A 20,533-nucleotide genomic window follows, 5' to 3' on the forward strand; every position below is an offset into this window, starting at 1 on the left:
TTGTTATTGCCACACACTGCACTAATGCATTACGCTTTACGCTTTATCCCACTAAATCCTCCTAACAACCTTATGAGATAGGTACTATTATTATTCAGATTTTAATTGATGAGGCTGAGCTCAAAGTAGCACAGCTGGTGTTACAGAAAAACAATGGCACTGGGGTAATAACTAGATTAGAATCTCAGAGCTGCCACTGAGTAGTGATTTGACTCCAGGCTGTATCTTTTTTTTTTTTAATACCATGCATTTTCTTTCTTTCTTTTTTTTTATAAATTTATTTATTTTATTTATATTTATTTTTGGCTGCGTTGGGTCTTTGCTGCTGCCCACGGGCTTCTCATTGCGGTGGCTTCTCTTGTTGCGGAGCACGGGCTCTAGGTGCGCGGGCTTCAGTAGTTGTGGTGTGCTGGCTCAGTAGTTGTGGCACACGGGCTCAGTTACTCTGCGACACGTGGGATCTTCCCAGACCAGGGCTTGAACCCGCGTCCCCTGCATTGGCAGGCGGATTCTTAACCACTGCATCACCAGGGAAGCCCTTTCGTTCTTTTTTTTTATTCACTTATTTTATTTTATTTTTGACTGCATTGGGTCCTCTCAGGGGTCACTCCTTGCCACGGCACGCGGGCCCCTCACTGCGGCGGCCCCTCCCGCTGCAGAGCATGGGCTCCAGGCGCACGGGCTTCAGCAGTTGTGGCGTGTGGGCTCAGTAGTTGTGGTGCATGGGCTTAGTTGCTCCGCAGCATGTGGGATCCTCCCGGACCAGGGATGGAACCCGTGTCCCCTGCACTGGCAGGCGGACTCCCAACCACTGCGCCACCAGGGAAGCCCCAGGCTGTATCTTAACCTCTCTTTGTTTTAGTTTCTTCATCTGTAAAGCCATCTGTAAAATGGCTTATTAATGTCTGCCTCTTGGGAGTCATTGGGCAATCAAAATGAGGTAACACATATTAAATACCTGACACATACCAGGGTCTCGTTAAACTGTTTGCTACTACTTCCACCACTTTTTCCTTGACCCAAACTCCCCAGGGCAAAATCTTTTTTGTAGGGGGCGGACATACACCCTGTATAGCAGAGATTCGCAGACTTTAGTGTGCCTGTCAATCAATGGAGAGCTTGTTCAAATGCAGCTTCCTGGGCTAATAAACTGCAGAGGCAGGATCCAAACTTCCTCATATGCTTTTGAGTTAGTGCCTGCTTCCTGACGGTCTGACTCAGTAGATCAGGGATGGGGCCCAGGAAACCACATTTTTAACATTTCCTCCCAGCTGATTCTGCCAACACGGGCAGTCAGCCCTCAGATCATACTTGGAGAAATAAGACTAAGGTGAAATATCCCAGTCCAGTTCTTTGGAATTATACTAACTCATTATAAATACTTAAAATCTTAAACTCTGAAATTTTTCTCACTGCTAGAAACTCACCTTTATAGTTTCAGTTTTACCACTAAGCTCAGAAAGTGTTTCAGTGAATGTAGAATTTCCGGAGATACTGACATGGTTTCTTTAAACACTGTCTTTCTGGGGCAGTGTTGACTCTGGAATTGAACTTCCAATAACCAGATGACAGCTGAGAGCACATTACAATTGAGTCAGCTCATCCTCTTGGCTCTTGTATGTTTTAAGACTAATAATTTTAGAAGTCTTAAAATATTTGGTGTTGGTAATGGTATGAGGTAAAGCCAAATTTTGTAAGATAGCCAACACGTCAGGTCAGTTCTATTTCAAGCAACAGCATTAATTATAGGATTTTAAGATAGAATACTTAGAGAACATTTTGATATTTTTGATGAGAGGAAATGAAATAGTCATGCATTATCTGCAGGCAAATTGTGCTGTTCTTACAGAGTTAATCTGTTTGTTTGCAAGAATCTATTAGATGTTGAAGCTCTAGGCTCTTTTGGGATAGAAACTTTGGCTGGGCATGGAAAAGAATTTTTATACCAAAACCTTAATTGTTTAATTATCAGCTCACAGGGAAGATGTGAACCCATATGCTTTTTTTTTTTTTTTTTGGGCTGCGTTGGGTCTTTGTTGCTGCACGCGGGCTTTTTATAGTTGTGGCGAGCGGGGGCTACTCTTCATTGCGGTGCGCGGGCTTCTCATTGCGGTGGCTTCTCTTGTTGCGGAGCACGGGCTCTAGGTGCGTGGGCTTCAATAGTTGTGGCTCGTGGGCTTCAGTAGTTGTGGCTCGTGGGCTCTAGAGTGCAGGCTCAGTAGTTGTGGTGCACGGGCTTTGTTGCTCCATGGCATGTGGGATCTTCCCAGACCAGGGCTTGAACCCATGTCCCCTGCATTAGCAGGCAGATTCTTAACCACTCTGCCACCAGGGAAGTCCCTGAACCTGTAGGCTTTTAAGTTTATGCCTAAAAAGGGATGCCATCTATGCCCTTAAGAAAGTGGGAAATGAGGGAAAATTGTTTTCCTCATAGTCAGATTTTAACAGTGAGGCTTTACTAAGTTAGAATGACTTTCTGGAACATTAATGAATTCCATTTAGATTGAAGGAAAAATATTCTAAATCCAAATCCTGTGGAGACGTATTCTAACGTGGAGGAATGAAAGATGGAAAGAACTCTGGGGAGCTGGGGTTGGTTCTTTGCCAAGACGGGAAGCTCATAGGAGGTGGTGACCCTCTGATTACCTCTCCATGCACAATCCTGCAGCTAGCCTGCTTCACCTGGTGGCTCTTCATCACCATCTTAACAATCATCATGTCAACATGTTACCTTAAGCTTTGTGAAAAGGTTCCATCTTGGGAGAATTTACAGAAGGCATAATTGCTTAAAGACAGTCCTTAAAAACTTTAACTCCTTTAGTGCCGCTCTTATCTATGTGGTGTTTATATTTATTGACAATCACTGCATTTTTGTGCATCAGTGTTAAAGTTCTAAAAAAGGAGATGGAAGAGATGGGCAGTAGTGGCTCATTTTATTTTTAAGTACCTTCATGGGTTTTGGGGTCAGATGGCCCTGGATTCAAATCCTACCTCTCCCTTGTTTTGCTAGTATGACCTTGGAGATATACTTGATATTTCTAAGTCTTGGTTTCTTCATTCATAAAATGGTACAAAATGGGGGATAAGAAAACAGGATAGTTGTGAGGATTAAAATAAATGAAATTATGTGCAGCCCTCAATTCCTTATCTGAAATCTATGGGGCCAAATGTGGGGTTCAGAATCATTCACATTTGAGAAGATCAATACGGTATATAGGACCTTACGCACAATTTACAGCAGGGTCTGGGATAGTATCTGTAATGAAGCACATTGACTTTTTTTTTTTTTTTTTTTTCTGTGTTACGTGGGGCTGTCACTGTTCTGGCCTCTCCCGTTGCGGAGCACAGGCTCCGGACGCGCAGGCTCAGCGGTCATGGCTCACGGGCCTAGCTGCTCCGGGCATGTGGGATCTTCCCGGACCGGGGCATGAACCCGTGTCCCCTGCATCAGCAGACGGACTCTCAACCACTGCGCCACCAGGGAAGCCCCACATTGACTTTTCTGCAGCAAATTACAATATACTATAAGTAAAGACTGTAAGTGACATTATCAGTGCAGGTCAAGTTTGAAGCCAAATGACTGCATTAACTTATAAGAAACCTACAAGGGCTATAAAGAACATTTCATTAGTTCAGTCCATGTCTTAAGACCAAATGAGTTTATGCCACTTACCAAGGACTGTAGAATTCTGGACCGTGTGAAAAAACGTAGAATTGTCTAGTATATAGGAAAGCCTTTAAAACATTATTAAAGCTTTTACTTAAACAGTGCTTTGTGTCAGACACTGCAGTAAACCTAATGCATATTGTCATCTACCTCAATCAGAATTGTGTGAGTTGGTGTTATTCCAGTTTTACAGATGAGGAGAATAAAAGGCAAATGGAAGTTAGTTACTTGCTAAAGGTCACACAACTAACAAGGGGTGGGTGACCCTAGGTTTGACCTCAGATAGTCTAGGATCTGCTTTTGACCCCTACGTTATACTAGATGTTAGCTCTTGGCATCTTTTGGAGGTGGGCATAAAAAAATTGCAGGACATAAAAGCATTGTCCATATTGAAGTAGATCTTGCTCAGAATTACACCCCTTTTAACTATGAAACTTATGCTTGTTTGTTAACATCTGGCCTCATTTCGTCAAGGAGTTGAAATGCCTTGTAAAAATATATGCAATCCCAATGATTATAATGAATAATCAAGGGAGTTGGAGCAAAGGGAAAATGAGGAATACTTAGGTGTGAAATTATTTTCACTACTACCTATATAGCATGTAGTCTGAGTTCAGTGTATGTCAATAACTATTCTACTGTGTAGATCTTTGAGCCTTTTGTAATGCCCAAGTCATCTTGTATGATTGAAAAAAAGAGTGTTTATTATCCATATGTCTTCTATCCATACTAATACCTGTCACTGTTGAATTGCTTCGCAGGTTTATTTCAAAAACAAGCTGAAGGTGGCACTTATTGGTCAGAGCCTCTTTGGACAAGAAGTCTACAGCCACCTCTGCAAAGAGGGCCACCGAGTTGTGGGAGTGTTCACAGTTCCAGATAAGGATGGAAAAGCTGACCCACTGGGTGAGTGTATCTTGGAACACCTGGATCAAGGACTGCACTGGCCTCCACTCTGCCTGTTGAAAGCCTTCTTAGGCCAAGTCTATTTGTGTGGCAGATACAGACTCAGAAACTCTCCCTTCTCTGTGGGCCTCAAGACAAAGATGCCGGCCCCTATTTTACTAAGTTTCTCCACTTACCTCCATGGTAATCACCAGGTCCCTCAGAGGAATTTCCAAGCATGTGTTTTTCCTGAATTACACTTGTGACTTTCCAAAGGTGCTATGGGACATCTAGAGTAATGTCTGTTGCAGAGGTGCCGATAGGAATGCAGGGAAGCCCACACCCAACAATAGCAATTGATGTGGGGTCATAAAGAATACATTTATCTCAGAACAAATTATAGCTATGACTGCTTGGTTATTAAGGTAGGTAAAGAAAATAGCCATCCTCAGAGCAAACCGACAGCGTGATTCTGATTTGCATGCTATAGTTATGTTGAGAAAGAGTGCAAGAAACAGTCTACAGGTAGGGAATAAGAACTAGCATCTAGAAATCGTGACTTATGACTTGAATCTTTATAAATCACTGGTATGATGCAATACATTGGTTGGAAAACAATATCTGTGATAACCCTAAAATTTTACTTTTCTTTCTTGGAGGAATCAGCTCTGGGGTTTATTCTAGTTCTTGTTACTGGGGTAGTTGGATGAAGGCAGTCAAAAGGTACAAACTTCCCATTATAAGATAAATAAGGACTAGGGATGTGGTGCATAGCATGATAAATGTAATTCACACCGCTGTACGTTATATGTGAAAGTTGTTAAGAAAGTAACTTCCTAGAGTTCTCAGCACAGGGAAAAATTTGTTTCTTTTCCTTTAATTTTATATCTATCTGAGAGGATGGATGTTCACTAAACTTATTGTGATAATCATTTCATGATGTATGTAAGTCAAATCATTATGCTGTACACCTTAAACGTACACAGTGTTGTATATCAATTATATCTCAGTAAAACTGGAAGAAAAAAAAAGAGTCAATCTAAAACAGAGTTGGGCCAAGAGCACATATGCACATGGATTTAACCACTTGATGTAGAAATTATCCGTGTTTCAGAAAAAGATTATCTCAACCTGGGAAATTCTGAGGGAATCTGCCTCGTGAATTCATACCTGGCTCCAAGGGCAGAAGGGGACAGATTCCCGTCGCCGGGACTACCTGTCTCATCATTATCTATTCCCACCAGCTTTGTGTGTGGGATGTTTGGAAGGACTTACAGCTGAGGTATCAGATTGGCTGTTGAATCAGGAGGACCTCAAATAATATTAGCTTAAATAAGAGAGAAGTCCCTTTCTCAAGTTTGGATTGACCATCACAGCTGTTGTGGCAGCCAGATACTTATCACAGTGAAGGCTCCTTCAGTTTGTTGTCTTGCCATTATTAACACTGGGCTTCCATCTCATGGTCCAAGGTAGTGGCTTCAGCCCCCACTATCAACTCTGCATTCCAGCAAGCAGAAAGGGCAAGATGGGAAGCAGAGAGCAAGCCTTTATTAAGCATAATCCAGAAGTTTTACATATTACTCCCACTTGTATCCTGTTGGCTAGAACTTAGTCATAGGCCAAATCTATTTGCAGAACAGGCTGAGAAATACAGATTTTATTTGGGGTGGCCATGTGTTCAGCTAAAGTAGAGGAATCCTTGGTAAAGGAGGAAAGGGGCAACTAAGAGTCTCTACCATGTACAGTGAACTTCAGAAGAGTTGCAAGCATATGACTCTTACACCTCCTTTCAAACTGTTTCCTGGGAAATGAACTTTTCCCTGGTGCCTGGTCCCAGCATATGGTTAACAGTGTATGTTCTAGAATCATGAAACTAGTTCTGACTCTGCCACTTGATAGCTGTGTGACCCTGGACAAGTCACTTAAACTCATTAAGCTTAGTTCAGTGATACCCATCTCACATGGATTAAATGAGATAATGTATGTAAACGGCTCAGCACGGCACCTGATTCATAAAAAGGATCAATAATGACAGCGGCGATTTTTGTTGTCAGTATAGTCAACTAGAGCAACAAAAAATAGTCCTGGGGCAGCCAAAAATCAATATGGGGGAGCAACACCTGAATGGCTCAAGCTTGTCTCAGTGGAGTGGATTTTTCAAATGAAGACTTCTAAGTCTCTTCCACCCCATTTTTCTTTCCCAGTCTAACCTTTCACAATTTTCTCCCAATTTCACCACTTTTTTTTTTTTTTTTTTGCGGTACACGGGCCTCTCACTGTTGTGGCCTCTCCCGTTGCGGAGCACAGGCTCCGGACGCGCTGGCTCAGCAGCCATGGCTCACGGGCCCAGCCGCTCCGCGGCATGTGGGATCTTCCCGGACCGGGGCACGATCCCGTGTCCCCTGCATCGGCAGGCGGACTCTCAACCACTGTGCCACCAGGGAAGCCCTCACCACATTTTCTTCACCACCATTTACCCATTTTCCTATCATCTGACATTTTGTTTTGTTCACAGGTTTTTGAACATTTTAGGAACATTTACATTTTGTAAACATTATTATACTGGTCTCTCAGATTCTCCCAATTGGATTGACTAAAGCATCACCTTGAAGGCCAGGGCCATTTTAGGACTTGTTAGGCTTTGGCCTTTAGGCTTCATGGAGGCATCATCCCCTGCAGAGTCTATGAATGTTGATGATTAGATGGGGAGAAAGGAAAGGAAGCCCGAACATGCAGGTACAATGCCTTAGTTAAGACTTCTGGATATTGCCGAAAAGGTAGTTTCTTTGTGTTATTGATGGAGAATAAATATATATACTTAATATATGTAAGGTATATAGTTAATAAAAGTGCTATTTTATTATGGAAAAAATGGGCTTGTGCTGTCTGTACTTTGGAGGGCCATTCCATTTCACACAGAGGTAGGAAGGAGTCATTCCTTTCAGAAGGGACAACATTTCCTGAGCAAAGAGTCTGGGATCTGCTTCAGTACGGAAAACCCTTACAGGGAGCATGGATTCTCCACTCTTGGCCTCTCTCCTCCACTAACTTATTTTATGGGCGAATTTAGGAGAAGGAACTAGACAGACGCACCTCAACTCAGCTACTTTTGAAACCACACTCCTCCTCAGGTGGGACTCAAACCCAGCCACACCTCGGACTAGGGCTTGAATCACAATCCCTGACCTAGGAGGGGACTTGAACCCACTGTCTTTTCTTTTCATTGAAACCGCTTACCTAGTGTCAGGACTTACTGAAGCTCAGGTTCTTTTGTCTCAGCACAGAAAGAGTTCAGGGTGAGGCAAAGTGGCAGGCAAAGACTGAGTTTATTAGCATAGGAGGCTTGAGGGGTACAAGCAGGCCGGCAAGGGAGTGCGGCCCCAAGAACAAAGAGGGCTACTTTTTTTTTTTTTTAATGTTTATTTATTTATTTGGCAGCACTGCTTGCGGCGCAGGGGATCTTTGTTGCTGAGTACGGGACCTTCGTTGCGGCATGCGGGATCTTTAGTCATGGCATGCATGCAGGATCTAGTTCCCCTACCAGGGATCGAACCTGGGCCCCCTGCATTGGGAGCACGAGTCTTAACCACTGGACCACCAGGGAAGTCCCCAGAGGGCTACATTTTTATAGTCAAAGAAAAAATGGGAGGGAAGAAGACCACCTTCTTCCTCATTTTGTGTATATGTCAAGGCTTACATCATTAGTTCCTCCTTTGACCCTACATGGTCTAACCGGACTGTCATGGCGCTATTTAAATCATATGCATATTAGCAAAAGGGTGGTAACATATACTAAAATATGGTAATTTGTCTCAGGTTTTGGTATAATGTCCCCTTCCACCTAGTTTCTTTCCCCTTTCACCTGTTTACCTGTCTTGGCTACATGCAAGAATGCGGTTTTTCTCAGGGTCTGTTATCTTATAGACCTCCCAAGGCCGAATGCAGGCTTATATCTGTTTTTCTGTGGTATTGGCCTAAGTCAGTCTGTTTAGTTTCAAAATGTTCTGATTGTTGCTTAGCTGCCCGATGGTCTGGGCATTTTCTTGTTGGTGTCTAGCTTATGGTGATCTCCTGAAGTCTCTCTCTCTCTATCTTCCCCTAGTGGGATTTCTATCTGTGTAACTATCTTATTCTATCCCTATCACTTTCTCCATTTATCTTTTGGGATCTGCCTGTTTGGCGGGGAGAGTGTGTTCCAGTCTACAGTTTTCCCTGTGATAAAAGGGACTTCCCCCCCAGGAAACAGGTGTGGGAAGGGAATCAAGGTTTTCCATCTGTACCAGAGGCTACGTCTAATTGGGGTGGTGATGTTTTGGCACTTGACTCCAAATCTTAAGAAACAAACAAACAAATGTCCTTTAAATGGCTGTATCAGTAATAAAGGTACAATTTTTGATCTATAAAAGAAGCAGCTTCAGTTAAAATCTCAAAACGTTGTCTAGCCACAAACTTCTGAGTTGGATCATATTATGCCTTAACTATATAGATAAAAATCACATTAGAAAAATAAATGCATCTTGATAAAATTGTATCATGTCAAATCCTGGTCAGAATCTAAATTGTTCTTTACCATGTTTTATTTGTAAATGTTTCATGAAATTACAATGTGTGGATCCATAGTAATACAAAATTATGACTAAAACTTTTTTGATGAAAATAATCTTCTCTTTCATGCTCAGCTTTGGCTGCAGAGAAAAATGGGACCCCTGTGTTCAAGTTCCCTAGATGGAGAGTCAAGGGCAAGACCATAAAGGAGGTGGTGGAGGCCTACAGATCTGTGGGTGCTGAGCTAAACGTGCTTCCCTTCTGCACGCAGTTCATCCCCATGGATGTAATTGACAGCCCTAAGCACGGTTCCATCATTTATCACCCATCTATCCTTCCCAGACACAGAGGAGCCTCTGCTATCAACTGGTGAGATTTTTTTAAATAACCAAGATGGGCCCATTCCCATTGCTTGTAATCTTTCTGTGTTTTACCTAGGTGATCAAGCAACTAGGTATGCTTGAACAATTGTGAGGTCCCGATTGGCTGCTACTGTTGCACAAACTCCCCTGAGATCTAGAGGTACTGCATAAGCCAGAACAGTGTTTCTCAAGAATAATCTATGGAGTATTGGCTCTATCAGATGTAACTAGGTATTGAGCAGGCAAAGGTCCTGTGGTTAGACAAGTTTGGTTTATGCTGGATTTCTTTATCTCAGGACTCAGAAATTTTAATATGTGCTTCAATGTGGGCATCATAATCTCCAAGAGGGAATCTGAGTATAAAGTGCTCCCACACTTATTTGGCCGTAGAACATCTTTTTGCATAGAATATCTCAAGTACATTTCAGGAAATATTGAATTACCTGAAATTATCTTTCTCATGGTGTGACTTCCCCCATTCTACTTTAAGCCTCTTGAGGGGAAATAGGACTCTGGTCTAACATTTTTACTGCCGTATGTCCCAGTATCAAGAATGCTGCCTGGTATACTGTAGGTGCCCAGGCCTATAGGTGTACTATACTGTGGGTCAAGGTGGGCCTTTCCCACCTTCTCTACCTTTTCTTCTTTACCTGCATATCTCCCAGCTGTCTCTTAGTGTCAAGTTATCAGATAGGCAGAAAATCTATACTTAGTTTAAATGTGGTAAAAAAAAAAGCATTTCATTGTATTTTAAGGCCAATTACATGAATTGATTTCTTTTTTGCTCTTGTAAATAGTACTATAGTGGATATCTTTGTACTTAAACATGTATTTTTTTTCTCAGTTCACATTGCTTGCACAGGCAGAATCATTGGGTCAAAATACATGAATATTTTCAAGGCCCTTAGATAACACAATGCCAATTAATTCCTCAATATTTCTGAAAAGAGTGGTTGATTGACTGGTTGGTTGATTGATTTAGGTCTTGCTTGATTAGTAGCTCAGAGAGGTAAAAATGATTAGATGGAGAGCATGGCTGACCTACCAGTTCATACTCTGTCGATATTAGCGTGCTCTCTGATATTCTCTTATGTATGTATTTTCATATATCTGGCTTATCGTATGTATTATAAGGTCTGTAGGGCCAGCATTTCCTCTTAGGCTAAACTTACAGAATACAAAATACAAATAGTTGAATTAATCAACCATCTTTTACTACAATTTATAGCTAATCTAGAACTAATTCTAGCTCTAAGTGACGCTTGTACCTGAATTACACAACCTAAATTAATAATCAGTTCTCCTTTTCACATTGCACTGATCATCTTCTGTTTTATCTTCCATTATCTTATTCTGCCTAATACGGGGTCAGGTACAATGTAGGAACTGGACATGGGTGGCCAAAATTACTCGATGCTGCCGTAGAAAGCCGACACCTGGGAATCAGTGGGGGGTAGTACTGATGGTCTCTAATGGCTTTTTGAATAGACTATAAGTCATTAGTATGTGTTAACAAGAAAGACTACAGAGATGAGGTTGTATAAAGTAGCAGTACCATTAAGTTCTGCTTTTTTTGAGTGTTTACATCTCCCAGCTCTGCTGTAATTTTCACAATAGTTTCATTCACTGTCTATTTTCCATTGTAAACACCTTGTACTTTAATGTCACTAATTTATCACCTTATGATACAGTTAACCAACATTTTATGTTGAAACTCTTCTTTTCCCAGGACTCTAATCATGGGAGATAAGAAAGCTGGGTTTTCTGTTTTCTGGGCTGATGATGGTTTAGACACAGGACCAATCCTCCTCCAGAGGTCATGTGATGTCGAACCCAATGATACAGTGGATGCACTTTATAATCGATTTCTTTTTCCTGAAGGAATCAAGGCCATGGTCAGTATATTTATGCTATCAAGGAGAATTTAGTAATGCTTTAAAGTTTTTCTTTTATTGAGAATTTGCTCCTGTGAATTTGTACTAAAAATAAAAAGCCCCAAAATAAAATTAGATTTTATATTTGCCAGTAGGATGGTATTTTGAGGGTGGAAATCTGCACTTTAGAATTTCTTAGTCTATGAATCTGACTTGTTCTTCTGAGAACAGTGATCAAGTGGATAAAGTAGTAATCAAACTCCTTCATTCATTTTACCAAATATTTGAATCTCCAGCCGTGTTTATAATGACTAATTGTAAAGAAGCGGCAGAATCTTAAGAAATTTTGATATGTAATTTGGGCTTTCTTCAAAAACATTTAAAATCAGTCTATGTAAAAGGGTGAAATTTAACACTGCTTTATTTGTTCAGATATGCTCTGGATTAAAGGCTCAAAACATGTGCACCACAAAGAAAAAATACATTAACCTGTAAAAACATTGAAAGATAATTTCCATGTCATTTAATGTCTTCTATAGTTTGATATGGTAGAAGTACAACACAGAGATGGACAGTAAGATGATATAAAGAAGCAGCCATTGATTTAGGAGAGAGGAGAGCAGTGCTTTGTATCATTTAACGATTAAGAGAGTAGTTCTCGTTTCACCACTTATTTGCTGTATAATAGGCAGGTCACTTAGCCTCTTTAGCCTTGGTTTCCTCATCTATAAAATGTGGATAATACTGCCTGACTTACAGGGTTGTTGTGAAAATTAAATGACGTTTGTGTAAAGCATCTGGCACACACAGGTGCTCAAAATGATCATTATAATCAAAATAGTATTTTGTGTGTTCAGTAGCATTCGAGCAAGCCTGGATCCTGTACCTGGTGATATTATAATAGCCAGAAATAGATGGAATGAATGAGCTGTAAACTTGGCCCTGTTCCCAGGTGGCTCCCTCCACGTGCTCTTGTGGAGGTTGGAGTACTCAGCTGTGAGTACTTAGAGAGAAAACTGAGAACTTGAGCTCACATAGGTCTCCCAGTGAAGGAGAGAGGCTCTCAACTCAAGGTAAACATAAATATGGCATGGAAGGGGATGTAGGACACATCCCAAAGGCAATCAAACTCATGGACAGTTTTAATTGTTTTTTAATTCCAGGTGTCCTAAGCTAGAAAGCCAGTTGAATTCCTTAAATATGACTTTCTAGAATCATCATGATGAGCAGAAATAACCCACAATGACTTATTTTACAATTATATTCCTGAAATTTCCATTGAAACACCAAGGGGAGATTGAAATTTGCTTAAATAAAGGAGTCATTTTAAAAAGTACAGGATGGATATTGGCAGTAGATAGACCTGGATGCGGATCCTGCTTCTACCACCTACAAGCTGTCTCTGTGATCTTGAGCTAGTTGCTTTTCCTCGAGCTAGTAGCTTGAGGCTTTTTGCAGGCCTCAGTTTCCTCCTCTGTAAAACAGGACTAATAATACCCATGTTGTAGGACTGGTATGATGCTGCAAGGGATATTTTACATAAAGTAGGCACCACACTGCCTGGCATAATTATGGATCCAAAGAAATGGTAGTTATTTTTATCAAAGTCTGACTCTCTGGACAGATTGATTTATATGTAGTAATTCTGTTCAACAGAAACTTCAGTTAAACAGGCCATGTCATTGTTGACCACTGGGCTCTAACACAGTTAATATTTTTGGCTTTAGGTGGAAGCTGTCCAGCTCATAGCTGATGGAAAAGCTGCTCGTATGCCCCAGTCAGAAGAAGCTGCAACATATGAAGGTATCCAGAAAAAGGAAAACGCTGAGGTATTTATATCAACTCAGTAACACATCTCAGAGTTTATTGTCATCCACCTTTAAGCAGTTCTCAGTTTACCATTTCCTACCAAAAGGTAAATCTCCAAGGGAGGCTGCTACCCCATCCCTACTCATGTCCGCCACTGATGGAGAGAAATGTTTCTATTGCCTTTGAGACTTGCAGCATTAGAAGTTCAACCTGTGCTTTGTGCATTTCTAGATCTCTTGGGATCAGTCTGCTGAAGCTTTACATAACTGGATCCGAGGTCATGATAAAGTCCCTGGAGCTTGGACAGAGATAAATGGACAGGTATGTTCTAGGAACCTTTTTTTTTTTTTGCATATAACCTTTGTAAGAGGTATTACACATAAGTCTAGTCTTCCTCTGGTTCTTCCTTTGGTTGTGAGGAGAGTCTGTGTTCTAGGTACACGTGACCAGCTAAAAGAGCTCTAGGTACACGTGACCACCTCCCTCTTTACTCCCCATGTATTGAGCATTTGGTGTGAAGCGGACACTAGGCACAGCCTCTGCTCTCAGGGCGACTGCAGTTTTATGGAGAAGGCAGAGAAGTGAATAAACACGCACAATGAAGTAGACAAATGATGTAACTGAGGCCCAGATTCAGGTGTCTTAGGAAAGGCTTTCTAGAAAAGCTGACTGTTTCGCTTGCACTTGGAGAAGAGGTCAACAGGTAGAGAATGAGTCAAAGAGTTAAAGACCCAGAGGTAGGAGAGCATATTACCTGGACAGGGACTCGCAGTAGAGTTCAGTGAAGCTGTAGCCCCAGGTGTGAGGATCAGGTGTGAGAGGCATGGGGAGGGATGCAGCAGGGGCGGTGGGGGGGGGGGCAGGAAAGGCCTTCTAATCCCTGTGAGATCTCCACTCAACTCAGCTTCTCAGGTTTCACCTCTTGTAGGAAGTCTCCTGACCTCACACGCCCAGCCTGGCGGGATTGGGCATCCCTTCTCTCTGTTCCCGTAACGCCCTGCCTAGCTCTGACACAGCATATTATATACTATAAGCCTCTCTTTATGTATCTATCCCTCTTACCCCTGTAGACTGTGAACCCCTCAGGGGCAAGAGCATCATGTTATTGTCTTGATACTCTCAGCACTTACACAGGGTTCTTAGTGCATATTAGGTGTCAATAAAAATATGTGGGATCAACGAAGGACCAAGGGAAGAGGTTTAGTGCAGTGCTTAAAGGGTGGGATTGGAGGGCATTATGGTAAGTGAAATAAGTCAGGCAGAGAAAGGCAAATACTGTATGATATCACTTATATATGGAATCTAAAAAGTACAACAAACTAGTGAATGTAATATAAAAGAAGCAGACTCACAGATACAGAGAACAAACTAGTGGTTACCAGTGGGGAGAGGGAAAGGGCTGGGGGGCAAGATAAGAGCAGGGGATTAAGAGGTACAAACTATTATTTATAAATTAAGCTACAAGGATATATTGTACAATGCAGGGAATATAGCCAATATTTTATAAGTATAAATGGAGTATAACTTTTAAAAATTGTGAGTCACTATATTGTACACCTGTGACTTTATATTATACATCAACTATACTTCAATAAAAAAATAGAGAATGCTACCATGGGCATCCTTGCACATGTACCCTTGATCACATGGTTAGTACTGGGTGTATATCTTAGACTAGAGTGACATCATCATAGCATATGAATATATTTTACCACAACTGATAATACCCAGTTTTTCAAAGCAGATATACTCACACAAAAAAGTGTGGGATCTGAAGCCAGAATGTTTCCATTAAAATTCTGGCTTTGCAACTATTTGCCCTGTAACCTTTGGCAGGTTATTTAACCATTGGGTGCAGGTTATTTAACCAATGGGTGCCTTGGTTTCCTCATTGTAGAATGAGACTAATAATAGTGCCTCCTTTATAGGTTTGGGGTTGTTGTGAAGATGAAATGGGTTAATACACGTTAATTCATCGAAGTACTTAGTCCCTGGCATAGAATGAGTTTTCAATAACTATTAAACATTATAATGCTCAATAAATGATAGCTAATGGCCATAGAATTATAATAATAATTATAACAACAAATCAATTAGTATCCAGTTCTCTTAGTTACAGTCTGGATCCAGTCCTGTTTCCATAAACCAACACACAAAGCACCTGTACCTCCCATCGTACATCCCACTGCAATATAATAGTTTGTTTACTACTCTGCATGTGCCCTCCCTGATACCCCACCAACACCTCCACTTCCCCCACAAACCCTACCTTCAGGCTGCAAAGTCTGTGAGAGCTTTTATCTCATTCACCTTTGTGTCAATGTGCATAAATGATAAATGTATACTCGTGTCACCTGGATGTGCGTCATTTTTTAAAACTCTTCAGTCACACATTCACAGACTATCTCTTGCTTTGTGTCATTTCCATAGATGCTTGATATCATTGGGGGTGGGGGGGGTCCCAAATTTTGTCATAGATGAGAATTGCAACTTCAGCTTTTTTGCCAGGACTGCTGCTCGCATACACCCTTATAACCAGCCTCCACTTCCCCCTTTCACAACCTGGGTTTGATCTCTTTATTAGGTGGTCACTTTCTATGGCTCATCATTACTGAATAGCTCCATCCCTCCTGGAGAACCACTGGAAATTAAAGGTGCCAGGAAGCCCGGTCTTGTTACCAAAAGCGGCCTTGTTCTTTTTGGTAACGATGGAAAAGCAGTGAGTGTTCAACATGGTTACCTCTAAAATAACTTTTTTGGTTTCCTTTGATAAACCCAAGCTATTGAGGGACTAGCTTTCACAGGGCAGTCTGGCTTTGCAGTGGGATGTGGGAGCTCAAGGTGTCTGTGCTCCATTTCTCTCTAGGGATGAGCTGGCTCTAGGTACCTTGATGAGAAGAAGGCTTCTCAGGACGGGCCCCGAGGACCCGCACAGCCTCGTTTGTGATACAGTAGAAAGATCTTGGAGTTTAGTCAGGAAACAGGTCGTGAATCCCTGCTCTGCCACTTACTGGTCTTGGGCAGGACGCCTCTCCCCTCAGAGGCTCAGTTTCCGCATCTGTAAAACAGAGAGTGATCTTGTCTGTCTGCCTTCCCACTGGCAGAGTCTGGGAGGATCAGATGGTGTGGCCCTCTTCAGAGGCTCCCCCCTCTGCCTCACCAGGCAGGCGCCCACCCACTCTGCCTGTGCTTGGGAGCATGGACTCTGGGCCTCTCTGGGTTCTTGGGCAGCTGCCCAGTAAAGAAAGCAAAGGGGCATTTGCAGCTCACAGACACTTTCTGTTGGCTTACAGAATAGATCAGTTACTAAGATTGTAGCCTGCAGAGTCCATCTGGTCCTGGGCTGTAACCCCAGCTCTGTTACTCGCTGTGTGGCACTGGGCAAAGTACTTAATTTCATTGAGCCTCCATTTCCTCATCAGTAAAATGGGGATAATAAGGCCACCTGCCTCCATCAGGATTTATGGGATTGAATAAGATACTTCAGCATGTACGTACTTAGCACAGTGCATGCTGCAAAGTTAAGTGTTCCAAAGATGGCAGTAGTAGTAGTAGTAATACTTGTACTAGTAGCAGTGGTAGTTACCGTAGGCTTTAGACCCAATACCTATATCCGAATGTCAATTTTGGGAGGGCTTATCATCCATTTTGAGATATACCTACCCGTAGACGTAACTTCCTCCTTTCTGCTGCCATGGCTGAAACACCATTTCAGTCCTTTTACACATAACGATGAGTGCTTTTAATCCAAATATATATTTTTTTCGGTACGCGGGCCTCTCACTGCTGTGGCCTCTCCCGCTGCGGAGCACAGGCTCCGGACGCACAGGCTCAGCGGCCATGGCTCACAGGCCCAGCCGCTCCGCGGCATGTGGGATCTTCCCAGACCGGGGCACGAACCCGTGTCCCCTGCATCGGCAGGTGGACTCTCAACCACTGCGCCACCAGGGAAGCCCTAATCCATATTTTTATATTTGTCAAATAAGCTGCTTCTTATACCCATATAAGACTCCTCCCACCAGTCTCACTTTTGAATTGTCCTAATCCTCAATTCTTCTGCTTGTTTTGTTGTTATTTTATAGCTGATGGTGAGAAATCTGCAGTTTGAAGATGGAAAAATGATTCCTGCCTCTCAGTACTTTTCAGCGGGTGAGACATCAGTGGTGGAACTTACAGCCGAAGAGGTGAAGGTGGCAGAGACCATCAAGGTGAGCATGAGAAGTTCTTAATGTTACTCTTATCTTGGAAAACGAAACCATTTTTGTTAACTGGTACCATTAATCCTCAAAGTAGTTGGGATGGAACTTTTATTTCCTCTTTTTCGTATTAGCTGCAAAAGGAAATCAGTGCCAAAATTTATACGCACATTTATTTGTCACTCACATAAATAATCCAAGGCCGTTCTAGGTTGGCCTGGGGGTTAGGGGTGAAGCTGGAACATGAAGGTTAGGGGTGGAGTCAAGCAGGAACCCAGGCTGGGCTATCTTCAAGGTCCTGCTGGGGGTCATCTCCATCCCAGACAGCCAAGAAGAGCACAAGAACACAGAGAACTGTGTGAAGGAGGTTTTTCATGGGGCAAGTCTGGGAGTACAGGTCACTTATATTCATATTCACCGGCTAGAAGTCAGTCACACGGCCACCTCTAACTTGAAGAGATGCTGAGAATTGTAATCAATCCAGGAAAAGAAGTAGGTTTGGTGAGAAGCTAACTAGTCTCTGCCACAGTGCTCTACATGGCAGCTCCCTCATAAAAGTTTCCCTTGTGCAGGTCATCTGGGCTGGAATTTTAAGCAACGTCCCTGTTATTGAAGATTCAACAGACTTCTTTAAATCTGGAGCAAGCTCAATGGATGTTGTCAGGTAAAACCACCACCTTACTGACTCATACCCGTCCACCAGGGATTTTGACTTTGACTTTGACTTTGAAAATCAAATCGAAATCCTTTGTACTGGTTATCACTCTATTGTACCCATCTACTGTATTTCTCTTTTCTTCATCTTTTTTGGTTTGTTTGTTTCCATGGTCAAATACATGTATTTGTTCCCTTCTCTTCATTGCTAACCAGGAGTTATTTTCATATTTACTCTACACCTAGAAAGCAACCCTTCTAATGATTTGTTTCATTTAAAAATCTGTCTTCATATTTCTTAGTTGATTCTCCTCCAGTTAAAATTGGGAAGTTCTGAGTGAGAATGTTAAAAGGGATTTCTCTATATAGTCTCACCTAAAAGGATACCTTACACTGATTATGCTTACCCCTAATCATTTTCTCCTATCTCCCTAAGTTACCTGGTATGATATATCTAGAATGAGGATTGCCAGACTTCTTGCAAGAGTAAGGGTAATCACTCTACAGTCAGAATTTCTCTACAGAGGTTTCAAACAAGTAGAAAGGGCTAGAGGACTAGAAAGCCACCCTCTGTGGCATGAAGAGCAGACCAGGATCCTAACAGTGGCGAGTCTTGCAGAGGTGCTTTTTCTTTGAGGGCCACACTATGGCCATTTACTAAATAAACAAGGTAAACTCCTCTTGACAATCCTTCATGTCGACAAAGCAAGTGTTCTTGATGAACATTCTATTTATTTATTTATTCATGTATTTAACAAAATTTATTGAACATTTATGACATCAGGAACAGTTTTTTGCACTGGGGATACAGTCATGAACAAGACAAAGTCCCTTCATTCGTGGATCTTTTTTATTCCAATCATCAAAAACAATCCTCTCAAGAGCAAATATCATTACCAGAAGTTAAAAGTTTTGGTTCCTCAAGTTACAGATTTCTCAGCTATGGTTCATGAGTTCCCAGAACCTTCTCATTTGCTCAACTAAAGATTTCAACATTGTACTTTTAACACTAGTTTTTTGCTAACAAGATACTGCTGCAGGAGTTACCCATTTCCTGTTTGAGTGTGTGACTTACCATAATCATCTGATATTATTAGCTTGGACTACCAAGGCACCTCATCTCTCTTAGGGAATAAATGGCTGAGCAACCCCTGTGGTGAGCTTTCTAGTACACCTCTGTCTGGTATACCTGTGCTACTCAAGAAATGTCAAATTAGAGCTATGATTTGAAAAATTAACAGTGAAAAATCAAAGGGTTGAAAAGGACTTTACAAATTATATTAACCTTCTCGATGGTTCTATTTAGTACCTATCTTAGCCATGTAATACAAACAAATGTTTGTTTTATTGTTTCACAGGATCTAGAGAAAATATTCTACGGTATGACTTTGGTTTCTTATAATCGTCATAGTTCAGAAAATTTCCTTATTTCTTATTCCTTGAGTATTTTGAAAGGAAAGAAACTGATTTTATGTGCCCTTTATCATCTTGCTTGCAAGTAATTAAAATGTCTTTGCCTTGATTTCTTGTATTTCTAGTCATGTATAAAAAAAATTGCTGGGACTTCCCTGGCAGTCCAGTGGTTAAGACTCCGCACTTCCAATGCAGGGGTTGCAGGTTCGATCCCTGGTCGGGGAACTAAGATCCCACGTGCCATGTGATACAGCCAAAAATAAATAAAATTTTTAAAACATAAATAAAAAGTTTAATAATTGCCACTGTCCTTCAACACCACTTTAAAATTTTTTTTCTCCCAATCTTATCAATTTCTCTGATTATTATCATAGAAGATCTCATGGGATATAAATAGGCATGTGACATACGTCCTACTTCAAAGCACGTTAAATGTAATCACAGTCCCTCTAAACTCTTTTTTTTTTTTTTAACATCTTTATTGGGGTATAACTGCTTTACAATGGTCCTCTAAACTCTTTTAAAAATGTAAGTAACATGAGCTGGTTCTTCCTTTCAGGCTGGTTGAAGAGATAAGACAGAAATGTGGAGGGCTTCAGTTACAGAATGAGGATGTTTATATGGCCACCAAGTTTGAAGACTTCATCCAAAAAGTCGTGAGGAAACTGAGAGGAGAAGATCAAGAAGCGGAGCTAGTGGTGGATTATGTAAGCCTGTCCATGGTGTTGAAAACCTAAATCGTTAAGACCTTCGTACTGTAAAAGAATGCTGTACCTTTCATCCATTTGTTTTTACATTTACAACCTTTTTAAAATGACAGTTTTATTGAGATTATAATTCAGATACCATACATTTCACCCTTTTAAAATGTATAATTCGGGCTTCACTGGTGGCACAGTGGTTGAGTGTCCGCCTGCCGATGCAGGGGACGCGGGTTCGTGCCCTGGTCCGGGAGGATCCCACGTGCCGCGGAGCGGCTGGGCCCATGAGCCATGGCCGCTGAGCCTGCGCGTCCGGAGCCTGTGCTCCGCAACGGGAGAGGCCACAACAGTGAGAGGCCCGCGTACCGCAAAAAAAAAAAAATAAATAAAATAAAATAAAATGTATAATTCATTGTTTTTTAGTATT

At 41.6% G+C, this 20,533-nt stretch overlaps 1 protein-coding gene across 2 annotated transcripts in view; it reads left to right on the forward strand.

Annotated features, from left to right (window-relative positions):
• The window catches only part of ALDH1L2 (aldehyde dehydrogenase 1 family member L2), a 52,253-nt gene that overhangs the window by 4,784 nt on the left and 26,936 nt on the right, over positions 1 to 20,533 (forward strand). For both annotated transcript variants that reach the window (XM_030856191.3, XM_070046440.1), the window contains exons 2-10: positions 4,429 to 4,573; positions 9,232 to 9,466; positions 11,189 to 11,354; positions 13,061 to 13,162; positions 13,374 to 13,463; positions 15,727 to 15,861; positions 17,225 to 17,350; positions 17,911 to 18,002; positions 19,965 to 20,112. In XM_030856191.3, coding sequence (XP_030712051.1) covers positions 4,429 to 4,573; positions 9,232 to 9,466; positions 11,189 to 11,354; positions 13,061 to 13,162; positions 13,374 to 13,463; positions 15,727 to 15,861; positions 17,225 to 17,350; positions 17,911 to 18,002; positions 19,965 to 20,112 — 1,239 coding nt within the window. The remainder of the gene's footprint in view (positions 1 to 4,428; positions 4,574 to 9,231; positions 9,467 to 11,188; positions 11,355 to 13,060; positions 13,163 to 13,373; positions 13,464 to 15,726; positions 15,862 to 17,224; positions 17,351 to 17,910; positions 18,003 to 19,964; positions 20,113 to 20,533) is intronic.

This window comes from Globicephala melas, chromosome 10 (genome assembly GCF_963455315.2).
Source record: "Globicephala melas chromosome 10, mGloMel1.2, whole genome shotgun sequence".
In the NCBI taxonomy this organism is placed as follows: Eukaryota; Metazoa; Chordata; class Mammalia; order Artiodactyla; family Delphinidae; genus Globicephala; species Globicephala melas.